General features: G+C 51.3%; 1 protein-coding gene across 1 annotated transcript in view; it reads right to left on the reverse strand.

Annotated features, from left to right (window-relative positions):
• Positions 1-15,584, reverse strand: part of SDK2 (sidekick cell adhesion molecule 2) — a 95,926-nt gene that overhangs the window by 44,782 nt on the left and 35,560 nt on the right. The window contains exons 13-19 of the mRNA XM_045569978.1: positions 15,042-15,189; positions 13,161-13,301; positions 10,929-11,110; positions 10,258-10,373; positions 1,938-2,133; positions 1,683-1,781; positions 1,077-1,268 (exon numbers count right to left, since the gene is read on the reverse strand). Of these exons, the coding sequence (XP_045425934.1) occupies positions 1,077-1,268; positions 1,683-1,781; positions 1,938-2,133; positions 10,258-10,373; positions 10,929-11,110; positions 13,161-13,301; positions 15,042-15,189 (1,074 nt within the window). The remainder of the gene's footprint in view (positions 1-1,076; positions 1,269-1,682; positions 1,782-1,937; positions 2,134-10,257; positions 10,374-10,928; positions 11,111-13,160; positions 13,302-15,041; positions 15,190-15,584) is intronic.

A 15,584-nucleotide genomic window follows, 5' to 3' on the forward strand; every position in this document is an offset into this window, starting at 1 on the left:
TGAGATGCTCACGGGGGCTGGAAGTCATGCAAAGCCACGCCAGGCTCAGTGAGGACCAGGTGGGACCAGTCCTCCCCTCCACCCGCACGCAGCCCCTCCCAAGCCCGATAATGGCTGGGGGAGCCTGGAAGGACAGGTGGGGACAGGGGGCAGCTCCTGTTTTCCAACCAGGAACCCTGTGGCTCTTGGGGCTCAGGATGTCCAGAAAGAGCACAGATTCCGGAGTCGGACTCTCTGAGTGTGGATCCAACGCCACCTCTTAGAGGCTGTGTGTCTTTGGGCAAGTTCCCCACCTCTCTGTGCCCCCGTGTCCTCCTTAGTAAGATGGAGATGACAATGGCAACACCTCCCCCAGGGCTGCTGTGAGACTAAACGAGCTGGTGTGTATAAGGCTCTCAGCTCCACACCCAGTGAGCACCACACAGATATTTGTCAGTCTGACTGTCACTGACACTGAGGATTGACCGTAACTCAGGTGCCCCAGCCATGCCCAGGGCAGGTCACACAAGCATGAGCCATGCCCAGGGCCCCTGAGCTGGAGGGGCCATGTGGTTATCTAGTCTAACTCCCCATATGTACAGCAGGGGGAGACTGAGGCACAGAGGAGACACTTGACTTGCTCAGGGTGGCAGGGCTGGGACTAGACCTCAGCTTGCTCTTCCAGCAGGGCCTGAGATGGCTCCCACCATGCCCTGCTGCCTCCCAGCCGACTAAATCCCACTCGGACCTTCTGGGTGACAGTGGGAATTCTTCCCCCCAAGGACAGATCCCACTGCCTGACGTGGGGCCGTGTGAGACGGGGTGAAGGGGGGCTGGTGGGGCAGAGGAGACAAGGGCGGGGCTGTCCGGGCCTCTGCTCCCCTGCGAGCTGAGGGAGGGAGCAGCAGTGAGCCGTGGTCCCCCCCGTCAGAGACCGGTATCATGGGAATTCAGCCTGCGCTGGGAGGACCCAGCAAGGGGAGGGGAGGGCTCTGCGGGAAGAAAGCCAATGTCCCTGAAAGACAAGGGCATCTCGAATGGGATGCCGCCCAGGAGAACCACGAGGCCGGAGTCCTGCCCTGAGGATGGGCACTCACCCGGAGGCACCCCAGACGAGATGGTCGACGCGGACACCTGGCCCTGGCCCTTGGAGGTCATGGCGGCCACCTCGATGGTGTAGGTGGTGAGCGCGGTGAGGCCTGTGACGCGGTACTCCAGGGTCACGTTGGGCAGGTAGTGCGTCACGCGGGTGTTGGTCCGGTTGTACTCCTCCCAGGAGATCCGGTAGCCTGGGAAGAGCCCCCCATGGTGGCGTGAGCTTGGTCGTGACCGTGAGTCGGCCTGACCCTCCGCCCCACTTCCCACGCCTTCCCCAGGTCGGCAGTTAGACCCCACTGGGAGCCACGGGACCAAGGGAGGTGGGAGCTGCTGGCACCATGCCGGGGCCCTGGGTGTAACCTGGAGGGGATGCCACCATCGGTGGGGACTGCAGGAGAGAGAGCAAGTCACCGTGCAGCCACTTGGGTCTGTGGCTGAAGATCTGGGATATGGTAAGGAGCGGAGGTGCCAGGAGCCTCCTCTGAGTTTCTGGGAGGGGGGTCGACTGGGAGGGTTTGGAGGAAAACTAGCTGGAAGGCAGGGGAGGGACCGGCTGACCATCCCAGCCCCGCGCCACCTCTGGCCCAGAGACGCGAGGCGCCTACCTGTGAGGATGCCGTTCTTCTCTCCCGGCTCCTGCCAGCTGACCTTCAGCGAGGTGTCCAGGATTTCACTGAAGCTCAGGTGTCCCACCGGCCCAGGCACTGTACCCCGAAAGGGCCCCCCACCCCGCCCAATGCCAGTTAGAGCCAGAGAGAGAGCACCATCTGCAAGGCAGCCCGCAGTGCGCCGGGGGTGCCCCAGCATGGAGACACCCCAGCCCGGCCCGCGGAGGGCGCGTGGGGTGGGGAGCTGCCTACCATCCTCGTGGGTGCGCACCAGCTGCGGGGCGCTGCGGGGCCCGTCTCCGGGGGTGGTGAAGCACAGCACCGAGGTGAAGTACTCCGTGAACTTCTTCAGGCCAGACACGAAGCCCACGTGGATGCTGTCTTGAAAGTTAGGCCGGGCGGTCACCATGGTAACCTCTTCTTCCTGCTCCGGTTCCCAGGCAATCAGCTGGGGAGAGGCCAGCAATTCAGGCAGGGCAGCAAGAAGACTCCAGAAGAGGCCAGGCTCTCTCCCACAGGCTGGGCCAACCAATGGGCAGTGTCCAGGAGCCCAGGTCCCTGTGGTGCCCCCTCCCAGGGAAGGGACAGGCTGTGCAGGAGACCCACAGGCCACTGGGGCTCACTCTGGGGCGCTGTCCCACTTCCTGAGCCACTGACTGTGGAATGCTCTGTGCTGGGGGCTTCCTGAGCTGTCTCCCACCCAATTCTCATGGTGGCCCCATCGGGAGGCATTTTACCAGGACTGGGCTACATCATGTCACAGGCCTGGTGTACAGTGACAACGGAGGGCCCTCTTGTTCAAAACTTATTAAGACTCTCAAGATGACAGCGGCAGAACCTTTAACCAAGTGCGGGGCCCTTCTGCGTGCAGAGCCCTGGACGGCTGTGCAGATGGCACGCCCATGACGCCGGCCCCGTGTTTTACAGATGAGGAAACTGAGGCTCACACAGCTGGGGGAAGCTGGCGCTTGGATTCCAAGCCCTGAGCTCTTCTATCTTGCTCCGCACCGGCTGGGCCACCTTGGAGACCTCTGAGGGTCCCTTCCTGTAGAGCTGGGAACCTTAGTTTGTGGGTAACTGTTATCCTCTTACGCTCCTTTCAAGTTGGGATTTCCACCTTAAACATTGCCCAGAGGCAGGGCATCGGCCGGAAAACCCCATCTGGAAGCCCAGTGCTTCCTCTCCAAGCCCCCCACCCCCGCACGCTCCACCCATTGGTTATCTAACCCCCCCTTTCACCTCCTTCATGTCTGCCACCTGCTCTCTCACCTCGTACGCCTGTTTTCCGGGCCCTTCATCTGTCTACAACAATGACAGCTGGTTTCAGAGATTTCCTCATTTATTTGAAGTTGATTAAATTGCAATTAATGGTGAAAAGCAACACTTGATGAGTTTTAATAAGCACGGGTATTTATAGATATAAAACAATACCACGCCAATGTCTCCTGATTAACTCATGCCTGTAACAATGCTTAATCTTCTCCTTTTCCTGGCCGTGTGTTTATAAAGGATGTTTTGAAATTTAATTGGTATTGTGGAAAGATGGCCTATAGCAAGTTAATTAGACACTAATTAGACCCTAAAAATACTAAACAGAAATACTAAGTGGCATTTAATAAGTATGTTAAATATCCTCCTGATTTCAGTTGTTTCGTAGCAATTAAATTGCTGAACTTCTTTGGAGTAGATTAAGAAACAAGTTTAATGTTTTAATTTAATTTAATTAATGCAAATTTGAATTAATTATGCTGTTAGAATTAATTGTGTGGTGTGTTCCGTAGCAAGTATAAAGTCTGGGTAAATATTTTTTTTTTTAGTGGGCTTAAGCCAATTATAGTCACTACGATTTAAAAAAAAAATAAAGGAAAAAGTGTGTCTTTATAGGTGCCTTAGAACAATATCACCAGGCCTTGACCACAAAAATGACCCAGAAGAAGTGCACAGGGTCACAGAAGTGTGGTTCTGTGGAGTCACAATGTTGACTTCATCATCTTACAGGTCCACACCTGGAGCCCAAGATGGCGGTAGGGCATGGCTTCCTGTGGCTGTTTCCAAACATTTCCTCTGGGATGCCAGCCACTTGTTCTCTGGCTGCATGTGAAGAGCAGGAGGCTTAGGGACAAGAGGCCTTCCCCTCAGGGCTGGGGAGAGAGAGTAGAATTGCCTTTCGAGTCATTTATTGCCCTACAGCGGCTGGGCTCTGGGCAGCCGTGGGACAGGAGCTTGGAGCTCAGGTGAACACACTCTGGGGCTACAGCCTGTTGAGCTCTTACCATGTGCCTGGCACTGGGGTAAGCCCATCACTGACCGGTCCCAAGTAATCATCACAATGAGGATTAGATGGAAATCACTGTCCCATGTTGTTATGGAAAAGGGAACCGAGGGTCAGGAAGGCTGGGCAGCTTGCACAGGGACCCACCAGGAGCTGGCTCCAGATCTGTGGACCCTGAGACCGTCCATGATGACCTCTGTCTCCCAAAGGCCCACATAGCTGCTAGGTGAGTGTTTGAGGTTTCTCTGCAATGTCTCCGTGGTTTCTCCTTATTAAATGGAGTCCGTGTTGATTTTCCCTATTGGGTCCTTAGTTCTGGATTCTAAGCAGACTGGGCTCCCCTGTGCAGGGCTGGGGTGTGTTTTGGGCAATGAAAACCAGCCTTAGGACAGGTCTGATGGGACAGGCAGCTCCCCCCACGAAGCAGAGGCCCAGAGAGGCAAACCTTGTAACTGGACGTGGTGCTGCTGGTGGGGTGTGGGGGGCACAGAATGAGCAGTCAACAGGGAGAGGAAGGGGACACGGTCTTGTGGCTGGCACACCTGAACCTGGCCAAGCTCTGTGACTTAAGGTGTGACTCAGGGGAAGTCATCCAACTTCTCTGAGCCTCCTATTCTAGGAGGTAGTAGTAGCTGCCTCCTGGGTTGTAGTGAGGAGCAGAGGAGGTGACGTGCCTCCTGCTCTCGTGGAGACAGCACTTTATGGGACTGAGAGTGTAGGACAGTGGATATGGTCTCTAGCTGCTGGAGTTAGAAAAATTAAAATTAGGAGAAATTCTCTCTGTCTCTCCCTCTCTGTCTCTCTATCTCTTTGCACATGCATGGGTCACGTAAAACAGCTCGAAAGGATATGTATGCAGCCAATGCTAGTGGTTACTTAGAGTGGGGAGAGTGTTGGGGTTGGGTGGACTGGAACCAGGCAATGGGGTTTGGGGGTGGGGATGATGGTTTTCTGCTATATATTTATTTTTCTAACTTTTTTTTGGTTTTTGAATCTTATAAATATATTTCCTATTTAAAAAATTAAATAAAAATAAACAAGTAAATCGGATGGGGGGATATTTGGCAATAACAGCAAAATTATATACATTTTTACCCTTTGACTCAACAATCTCATGTCTAGGAATCTAGTCCAAAGCTCTACCGTGAAAAGAGAAAAAGACGTATGCACAAACCTCCTCACTGCAGAAAGGGTGGTTGTAGCAAAAGACTGTAAACAACCAAAATGTTATCACTAGGGGGCCAGTTGGATAAACTATAGGAGATCCACATGATAAAGTCTGAGATGAGTATAGAAAGGAACAAGGAATCTCTCTCTATACTTCTATGGGGTAATCTCCAGGATATATTGTAAATAATAACAATTTCAAAAAGCAAGATGGAGAAAGTGTGGAGAACGCATTGTCCTTTATCTAGGAAGGGGAGGGTACACATTTGTACATGCATGTATAGCCATCCCTCGTATCCATGGGGATTGGGTCCAAGACCCCCTGCAGATACCAAAATCCAATGATGTTCAAGTCCCTGATATAAAATGGTGTAGTATTTGCAAATCACCTGTACACATTGCCCTGCATACTTTAGATCATCTCTGGGTTACTTATAATACTCAACACAATGTAAATGCTATGTAAATAGTTGTCATACTGCATTTAGGGAATAATGACAAGAAAAAAAAGTCTCTACATGTTGAGTACAGGTATAATTATTTTCCAATTATTTTTGATCTGAGTTTGGTTGAATCCATGGATGCAGAACCCATGGATAAGGAGGGCTGGCTATTCTTGCTTATAGTAAAGAAATGGAAGGAAAAACCAACAAACAAAAAGCAATCGAATCTACAAGGGCCAAGAGAACCAAGACTGAAGCTGACTTTTTCCAAATTTCCTTTGTAGATTTGACTTTGGAACCATGTAAATGTTCTGCATAATTATAGAACAAAATTAAATTAAAAAATCAATCCCTAAAAATCGAAAACAAAATGAAGCAAATGGATCTAATAATGTATTGAGTTGTAGCAAAATTACTGAGAGAAACTAGTTCAAATGCCTTTGCAGCGTAGCCATGTGAAGTATATCCCTAGAGGGGTGTACCCCCAGAATAAAAAGAACTTCAAGAAATGAGAAACCATTTTCAGTAATCATAGTGTTGACATGACTATTCTGAAACTGTTCTGTGGGTGGGGGAAAAAGCAGGTGGGTACATATGTTGGTGTTGTAGGAACTGGATTTTCAGTCTGGAGAAAGATACAGACAGAAGGCACATGAAATTATTAAAAGGCTTGTAGTCATGAAATTGAACTGAAAGCATCAGTATCTATTTTATCTTTTAAAAAAGTATTTCCTAACTATTGATTCACAGGGCCTAGAAACAAAACCATCCATGAAACAAGGAGCACCCCCTGTGCCCAGACTGTGGTGTCTAACTATCATTTCCTGCTACAAGGAATGAGAGTTCCTTGCAGAAATGGCTCATCCCTGGCACGGTGCAGGAAACATGTATAGCCTGGAACATCTTGTCACACCAGATTTCCAGGAAGCAGAGACCACAGGGACTATGCAGAGAGGACACAGGTCAAGTCGAAGCGGCCAGTGATGGGTTGATTTGGCATCAGTAAGAATAATAACGGTAGTGGATTGAAACACATCAGATGTGTCTCAAAAAATCCTTAGGTACACAATAACACTACCAAAAGCAAACCAAAACAAAAAGATCCGCCCACCCCCACCCCCAGCCACCCAAACTTACCTGTCACCTGAGAAGATGCCAAGGAACTAATTCATTATACTGGAAATTGGTCAGTAATGGGAAAAAACTGAGCATCTGCCCGGCTTTCCCTACATGCACTGAACCTTCAGGCAACCAAAAAGTTGATAAAGGGAAATTTTTTATTTTAAAAAGGATTTCAAAAAAAAAAAAAAAAGCATTTCAGCTAATAAATCAAGAAGAAATGACAATATTTGCCTATTCGCATTTTACAACCCATATTGAAATAACAGATCTTGCAAGGACTGTCAGAGGCCGGCAACGTCACGGTAACAGAGACAGCCAGACTCCGTGCCTTCTGGTGGAAATAAACACCACCATCCAGGAAGTCATATTTCGAAAAATAAAAATCATCAAACCTGCATCTGATTAGCCTCTAGCTTTAAGTTCCAATTTTCCGCAAATACAGTGTTCAGAGGAACGTGTGCAAGGACCCCACGGGGATGCAATCAGCAAAGTCCAGACTGTGGAAAATTCTACAGGACAAATGACTAAGTTTCCTCACCAAATAAATTACAAGAAATAGAAGAGAGAGAAAGAGAGACACACAGAGAGGGTCCGTAAATCATCTGAGACCTAAAAAATCCCCCCCACTGACTGCAATAGTGTGACCTTCATTTAAATCTGGAAGCAAATAAGCCGACTAGTAACAGAAATTATACGGCAATCAAGGAAATGTGAAGGCTGACTGGGTATCTGATGACATTAAAGGGACTGCGGATCTTTTTAGGCATGATAATGACAATGTGGTTATTGTGGCTTTGTTTTAAATAGAGACCTCATCTATTAATATGATATTTCTCTGTATAAACATTTAAGAATGAAATGATACGATGCCTGGGATTTGCTTTCAAATATTCCAGGGCAGAGGCGGAGGGTGGGGGGACAGAGGGACCATGTTTGGCCGTGAGTGTAATTGTCGAAGCTGGGGTTGGGTACACAGGTGTTCATTAGAGTCTTCCCTCTGCTGTGTAGATGCTTGAAAGTGTGCACAATTAATAGGGGAAAAAGTCCATTCTTAGTGGAGGTATATGAGGGACAAACACTGCTGTTTTTTCCTCTCTGTGATACACTGGAAGCCAAAGAATCAGGAAAAAAATTCCTGCTTTTATTTATTTCTACTTAAAAAAATTAAGTTATAGTGATTATTTTACAATTAAAAACATAATATGACACGTTTTCTTTGGTTTGAATCTGAGCTTTGCATTGACCTTGCCACTCAGTCTGACCTTGAACAAGTGACTTCCCTCTCATGCCTCAGTTTCTTTGCCCAGAAAATGGGGTGATAATAATACTTCTTAGGGCTCCTGTGCAGCATGCACGAGAGGAGAATGCGAGTGGAGCATTTAGCGTGCTGCCTGGCGTGTGGGAGTGTCCCACGGTGTGAGCTCTTCTTACTCTTCCACCAGCTCCTGTGCTCGAAACATCTGGGCAGTTCATTCCCACTGACCTTTACTGAGCAGCCGCTGGGCGCTGAGTGGACCTGGGAATCTGGAGGCCTCTGCAGCCGCCTCTTGCTCTGGGTCACTGTGGGCCATCGCCCTAATTGTCCTGGCTAGCTGGCCTTCCTGGCCCTCACGGAGGGGGCTGCTTGCCGTAAAAGTTTGTAGCTCAGTCCTCCCATATGTAGAATAAAACTTGTGCTTAGAATTGGTGGCAAGAAGCTAATTGTTCCCAGCTCAGCTCCTCTGCTCCTCAGCAATGCGGGCCTCCCCTTCCCTCCCCTGCCTCCCGCCCCCCCCAGAGTCCCAATTAGGAGATTTTCCAGCCAGCTAGAGCTGCAAGTGTTCAGCTGCAGCTCCCTGCCCTGGAAAGCTCTGCTTGGCCTTGGCTTTGCCGGCTTCCTGGGAGTGAGAGGGCTGAGGCTGGGTAGATCCTCCTCTGGGCCATCCCTCTGTTGTTAGCTTGCAGCACGAGCAGAAAATTCTCTCCGTGACTTAACCTCAGTCCCTTCCTCTCCAGCCTCCCCCAACTTGCAGTAAGAGTGGCTAAGGCCGCTAGAACTAGAATTAGTCTTGGCTGTGGCACACATGCAAACACGGTGCAGAGGGGATGCAGGAACCTTCAGGATGTATCAGCGGTCACCTTGAGGTCACCAGACCCCTGAGCCTGCAGTTCTTCCCCCTTCACAGCCGGCTGCCGCTCCAGTGCTCTGCCTCTGTGCCCATGGCTGGAGGGGGTGGAGGGCATCCTTCCAGCTGCCCCAAGCTGCCGAGGCAGTGTCGATCCTCCACTCTGTGACCTGGCTTCAGTCCTGAGGGAGGACAGCCGTGGTGTTCCCCGGGGACTGAGAGCAGAGACCCAGGGCTGGGGTCCAGGGTCTGTGCTCCAGGATGGGAGGATTGAAAAGTCCTGACTTTTAGCACAGTTACAATTACAGCAAACTTACCACTCCCACTATGGCTGCTACTATTATTACTATTATTTGTTATGGGCTAAATTATGTGCCTACAAAATTCATACGTTGAAGCTCTAACCTCCGGTACCTCAGAGTGTAACTGTACTTGGAGATAGGGTCATTAAGAAGATAAAGTTAAATGAGGTCATTAGGGTGTGTCCTAATCCGCAATGACCGGCGTCCCTATGAGAAGAGGAGATTAAGACACAGACGCACTCAGAGGACAGACCCTGTGAAGACACAGGGAGAAGAAGACCGAGTCTACACGCCGAGGAGACAGGCCTCGGAGGAAGCCAGCCCTGTCCACACCTGGATCGTAGACTCCAGTCCCCCAGAACTGTGACAGCATAAATTCCTGTTGTTTAAGCCACCCAGTCTGTGGCCCTTTGTTGCACAGCCCTAGCAAACGCATGCATTGCTACCGCCGCTACGAAAGCCATTTTCTGAGCGCTGATTACATTTTGTCATTGTGCTGACCAAATTACAAATATTATCTCGCTTAATCCTGATGTGACCTTAAAGAGTAGGTCTTGTCATCCTCGTTTGCGAACGGGAAACCGAGTTTATTTTAGTTCCCCAGCAGCACGAGCAGTGCGTACAGTAGGTGCTCCGTCCATACTGATGGAAGGACGGAAGCTCAGACACGTTAACGAACTTGTCCAGGTAGCCAGCAAGAGACAGAGCGAGATTTTAACCCAAAGCTGTCTGCGTCCTCATCCGGTGCCCTTAACCACACGCCGCGTGGGGTCGAGTATGGCCCCAGGAGACCTGTCAGAGCCACGACTTGGCGGTTCTAAGAAGGGAATGCTGGATTTTTCCGATGGGGCCGTGGCTACACGTAGGCATTCAGAGCCTGCAGTGAGCTGAGTTTGTTCATAACCCAGTCTCACTAAGGAGGGCCCCTGCACTGGCTGGCAGCTGGGGCAATGTCTACACTCCCCGTGGCCTGCATGTGGCCTTGGAGAAAGCTCCTGTGCCCTTGGCTTTTATTTCATGTTCTTGGCTTGGTTGGAGCTGATGATGTCAGAAACAGGGGGACCCCTCCCCGCCTCCCTGGCCGGCTCCCAGCCTCCCCAGCCTCCACCTTCCCTGGAGAACCTCAAGCCTCCTCCTGTGGCGAGGAGAGGCCCCGAGTACCTTGTATCCCTGGTTGATGCCGTTGATGAACTGGGGGCTGGGGGCGTTCCAGGTGAAGCGGATGGTCGTGGAGTTGGTGGCTTCTGCGTGCACGTTGCCCGGAGGGACGGTGGGAACTAGAGGAGAGGAGAGAGGCCAGGGTTTGGGTGGGCAGGGAGCCCAATCACCCGCCTTGCCCCGCTCAGGGGAGAAAACACAGGGGTGGGGGCTGAAGACGCTGCTTTGCCCCCCTGCTCCTCCCCTGCTGTGTAGACTTAAGACGCTGTCTTACTCTCTCTGGATTAGCTTGGCTTTAATAAAACTTGCCGGATCCACCACACAGGGTACCGATAAATAAAAGGAATGAAGATGAAAACGCTCTGGGTGGTTTTCAGGTGGAATGCTAGATGTGAGCTGTTCTGTGATCCAGTTAATGTGAGATTCGTGGAAGGTCCCCACATCCCTGAAGCCTCTGCCCTTGACCATGTCCAAGCCACCTGCCTCTTCATCTTCCCCTCTGTCCTGCCACCCTCCAGGGCAGCTGGGCACGATGCGGTGGTTCCATCCCCAGAGTGCAACAGTGAGGCCCGGTTAAGACAGGTGACGTAGACTGAGCCTCCCGGGGCCCGGCAGGCACAGGGCCTGGGAGAAGGGGAAGCACCTGCTCCCCCGAGGCCACTGTCTCTGCTCACCTCCCTGCAGCGTCCACTCTGTGACCTGGCTGCTGTACACGCCCAGGCCCGCGCTGTTGTAGGCGGCCACCTCGATCTCGTAGTTGGTCCAGATGATGAGATCCTCCAGCAGCAGGTTGTTGACATCAGCGTCCGTGATGTTCTTAAACTGGTACCCAACAGGCAGCCCGGCCAGGCAGTATCTGGGGAAGAGGCAGGGGCGCAGTGGACTGGGGTCAGCTTGCTCCGCCTCGTGCCCGGGGGACTGCCTGGAGCAGAGCTTTCTGTGACAGTGGGAATGGCCCACCTCTGTGCTGCCCACGGGGGTAGCCACTAGCACACGAGGCCATTGAGCCCTTGCAATGTGCTTAGTGCAACTGGAGAGCTAAATTTGAGTTTGGTATATTTTTAAATACAGTCAACCCGCAAACAACATTGGTTTCAACTGCACAGGTCCACCGATACGTGAATTTTTTTCAATAAATATATTGGAAAATGTCTTTGGAGATTTCTGACAATTTGAAAAAATTGCAGACAAACTACATAGCCTAGACATAGTGCAAAAGTTAAGAAAAAAGTAGGCCATGAATGCATAAAATATATAAAATATATGAGTTAATCAACTGTTTAGGTCATTGGTAAGGCTTCCGGTCAACAGTTGGCTATTAATAGTTAAGTTTTTAGGGAGTCAGAAGTTATTCAGAGATTTTCAACTGCACAAGGAGTCAGTACCCCTAACCCCCATGTTGTTCAAGGGTCGGCTGCAGTTTGAATAGCCATAGGTGACTACTGGTTACCTTACAAGACAGCACAGGTGCAGAGGATGTGTCTGGACTATTCCTTTTGATGGGGGAGGTGGACAGGGTGGGCGGGCTACCCAGGGATGCTGAGAGCCCCATGGCAGATCTCACAGGTCTCAGCCTTTGAGGTCATTGACAGGACATCAGTCCCCAAAGCCTGGGCTATTCTCTTTCTCCCTCCAGGACAGCGGCTCTCTCTCTGACTGTCACTCATGTAGGTGGAGAGAAACACCTGGAGGTACCTACTCTGCCATTTCTACCCCCACTGGAAAAAAGAACTCGTGATACTAAAGAAGTGGGATCTGTACAAGCAAACACACAGGAGGATGGGAAACCACATGGGAACCACAATGCACATACACCTTTGAGTCTAATTATTGGAAAATTAGGGGCCCCAAATTCTGGGGCATTACAATACTCCATGGCAGTAGTTCTCTAAACCTTAGGATGCATCAGAATCTCCTGGAGGCTTTTTAAAAACACAGATTGCTGGGCTCATCCCTGACCCAAAGTTTCTAGTCTAGTAGGTCTTGGATGAGACTTGAGAATTTGGACTTCTGACCAGTTCCCAGATTATGCCAATGCTGTTGGTCTGGGGACCATGCTTGGAGAATCACCACCCTTCAGGCTTAACCAAAAACCCACAACAAAATTAGCAGACGATGGAGTGGTCCAATCAACAGTAGCGCCTTCCACATTTGCGGAATTCCCATGCTGGGAGATGTACGTGTGCAGGAGATGTGTGTGTGCAGGACATGTACACATGTAGGACATGTACGGGTGAAGCAGATGTACACATGCAGGAACAAGCAGCAGCCAGAATCCAGAATATTGATGAGAAGTCTCAGAAACTTGGAATAACACGCAAATTTGAATTCTTGAATACCACAGTTTAGTGACCCTTAACAACTCTCTTTTAGGTTGCTAGTACGTAGTCCTCAGTTAAGCATAAAGGTAAAAGTCTATATAACTGGGCTTTACTTCCAGTAAGAACCGAAGAAAGAACTGTCATTTTTCAATCAATTCTTGGCTAATTACTTTCTCCACCCACGGTTCATCTTGAGAGAAATCTGGCCTGCGGTGGAATATTCTCCACTTCCCAGGTGACTGGCCCTGCGATAGTTACCTCTCTCTTCTCCCGTCTCCCTGTAGATCTTTGCCTACGTCAGCTCTGACATACGGCAGACTTGTCCTTCCACGTGGCCTTAGGTGACCATGTGGTAGCTCCTCTCTCAACCTTTCCTGCTGGCCTCCAAGGCTCTCGCGGCTGGAAGTTCTTCTAGGTGTCTAACCTAACTCCTTCCTACCACAGTGTAGGCACTTCTTGTTGCCTGGTTCTTGTTAGATGGAGAAGGGCCTGCCGTGGACCTGCACTGTTCTCCAATTCAGTCCCAATCTTCCCCCACCCCTTTCCCCTTGGCTCTGGGCTCCTGTCCCCAGGGTGGATACCTACCTGATGATGTAGCCCTTGAGGAGTCCATTCTGGTGGCTCTCAGGAGGCGGCTGCCACTGGATCATGATGGACTGGTTGGTCCGGCCGCTGGCGATGACATTCTGTGGAGGGGCCGTGGGGGGTTCCTCAGGGAGGGAGACCCTGGATCAGAAAACACCAGTGCTCTTAGTCTCGGGGGCAAATGCAGGAGTCTAATGGGATATGGGCCCTGCCCAGTCCCTTGATAATTCTGCACAATTGCTGTGTGTTTTGGGGCAAGTCACTTAGCCTCTCTGAGCTTGTTTCTGTAAAAGAATTAAATAAAGATCTACTTGCCTGCCTTACAAGACTGGCTGAGGCTCAAATGATACAACATATAGAGGGGTCTTTTAAAAACACTATAAAACACCACGCGTGTGTATTTTTGGTGCAACCAAGGGATGTGGGCCTCAGTTTCCCATTTATCAAAGAAGCCGCTTGTTGGGCTGACGAGGTCATGAGTGTACAAGTATTTTAGAAGCTGGAGTGTTAAACGGTCACATCCCAGCTGCCCGCTGGCGGTGCACCTTAATGAAGCCTCCTCTGCTGACCTGCCGGGCCCCGGCCGGGGTGGGCTGGGCATGGCGTGGGGTGAGGCAGCCAAGGACACCCACCCGCCTCCGGAAGCCCAGCGCTGTGACATTTCTTCCTCTGGCATAGCTAGAGAACGCAGTGTTCTGCCCAAGTGTATTTTTCACATCACTGACATGTATCCATTAAAAACAAAAGTTAATTATTTTTGATGGATGTCTTCCCCTTTTTGTTTATTTTTATGTTTTTGCTTTCTGATGGATAGTTTTCCAAAACACGCCACGCACTGCCACGTTTTCTTAAAGGTGGAAGTGAGGGTGGTTTAGCCTTTTTCTTGATAACTGAGGGCTGTTAGGATGAAGATCCCCCAGGAAGAGGGATCAGTGTTGCCCGGGGCAGCGCGGGGCGGGACAAGTCACAGGGCGGGACAAGTCACAGGGCGGCTTCCCCCCCACGGCAGTCTCTGTTGTTGCGACTTTGAGCCTCCAGAAGGTCTAGGCTATGTCTGTGCAGTCCCGGCACCACCTCCAGGGGTCCAGACGCGGCCTGGCACACAGGGGGTGCTCAACCCACGGTGAGCAACTTAATTCCCCTGTGCCTGCTTTCCACACGGGGCTGCCACCTGTCACTGTTCCCTCTGGTGAGAGTGCCTTGACCCCAGTGGCGTCACCCTCGTGAAAGCCAGAGACCTGCACTTATTGGAACTGTGGCAAAACCACAGTGATGGACTTAAGCCAGGGGCCTCTCCGCACGCACCCAAGGGTGTTCTTAAAGAGCACAGCTTTGGCACCTGTGCCGTGTGTCACAGCCATTCTGATCTCTCCCACGTCTTTTTTCCCAGTAGAGGCGGCTGCCTGTTCGACCGGGCTGAGATGGATGGAATTTGCCTTCTACACAAATGAGTATTCTGCATGATGTTCGGAGAGGGGCCACCTGCTGTTTTTATTCAATTTCCATCATTTTAAAAAAAGCTTTGCTGGAACCCTAACAGAGTCTGGCATTGTGCGAGGCACTGGGTATGGAGATGCGTGTGGATCTGGCGTCCCTCTGGAACTCTGCGGCCACTTAACAACCGTGGCAGCCCACGGGGCGGCAGAGCAGAATGAGGGAAGGCTTTGAACCCGCACGGCTCACGGGGTTAGCGTGTATTGGGCGCCACGGTGCTCTGCAGGCATCGTCTCACTTCCTCTTTGCAACAGCCCTGAGATCTGGGATTGTCACTCCCCTTCCCTGGCTGAAACCTAGCTGGGGGCCCGCCGCGTTGGCTTGGCTGTAGCCCCCTCCCCCGGCTGGAGCCACGGAGATGCCCCTGGAAGAGTGACGCCCCCTCACCTCTCTGTGTCCTTGCTGAACTGTCCTTTCCCGACATCGTTGACGGCACAAAGACGGAACTGATAGGAACGTGCGGGAACCAACCCCTTGACAGTCACTGAGGTAGCTTCAGGGTCCACACTGGCCAGGAGCACAGTCCAGGGGGCATCTGCAGGGATGGGGGGGGCAGAAGTGGGCATCTTATGTGTGTGTGGGGGATAGTGCATGCTTCTGATGCCCCGTTCCCAGCAGGGGTCCAGCCTTGCTTGGGCTGGCGAGAGGACCTCCCCGGCTAGGTCCAGCACAGGCCCACCACTGTCATCTTCTAGGTCCCATCAGCTACGTAGTCGGGGGGGGGGGGGGCGGCCGGGGGAGGGTGCTGGGAGGATGCAAGAGCTCATGGAAAGTGAGACGCAGTTGTCTCCCCCTCCCCAAAAATTGACGAGGTCCATGCAAACTGTTTAAAACACTATTCAGGGCGTGGTGGCTCACGCCTGTAATCCTAGCGCTCTGGGAGGCTGAGGCAGGAGGATTGCTGGAGCTCAGGAGTTCAAGACCAGCCCG

The sequence above is a fragment of the Lemur catta genome, chromosome 15 (genome assembly GCF_020740605.2).
Source record: "Lemur catta isolate mLemCat1 chromosome 15, mLemCat1.pri, whole genome shotgun sequence".
Classification (NCBI taxonomy): Eukaryota; Metazoa; Chordata; class Mammalia; order Primates; family Lemuridae; genus Lemur; species Lemur catta.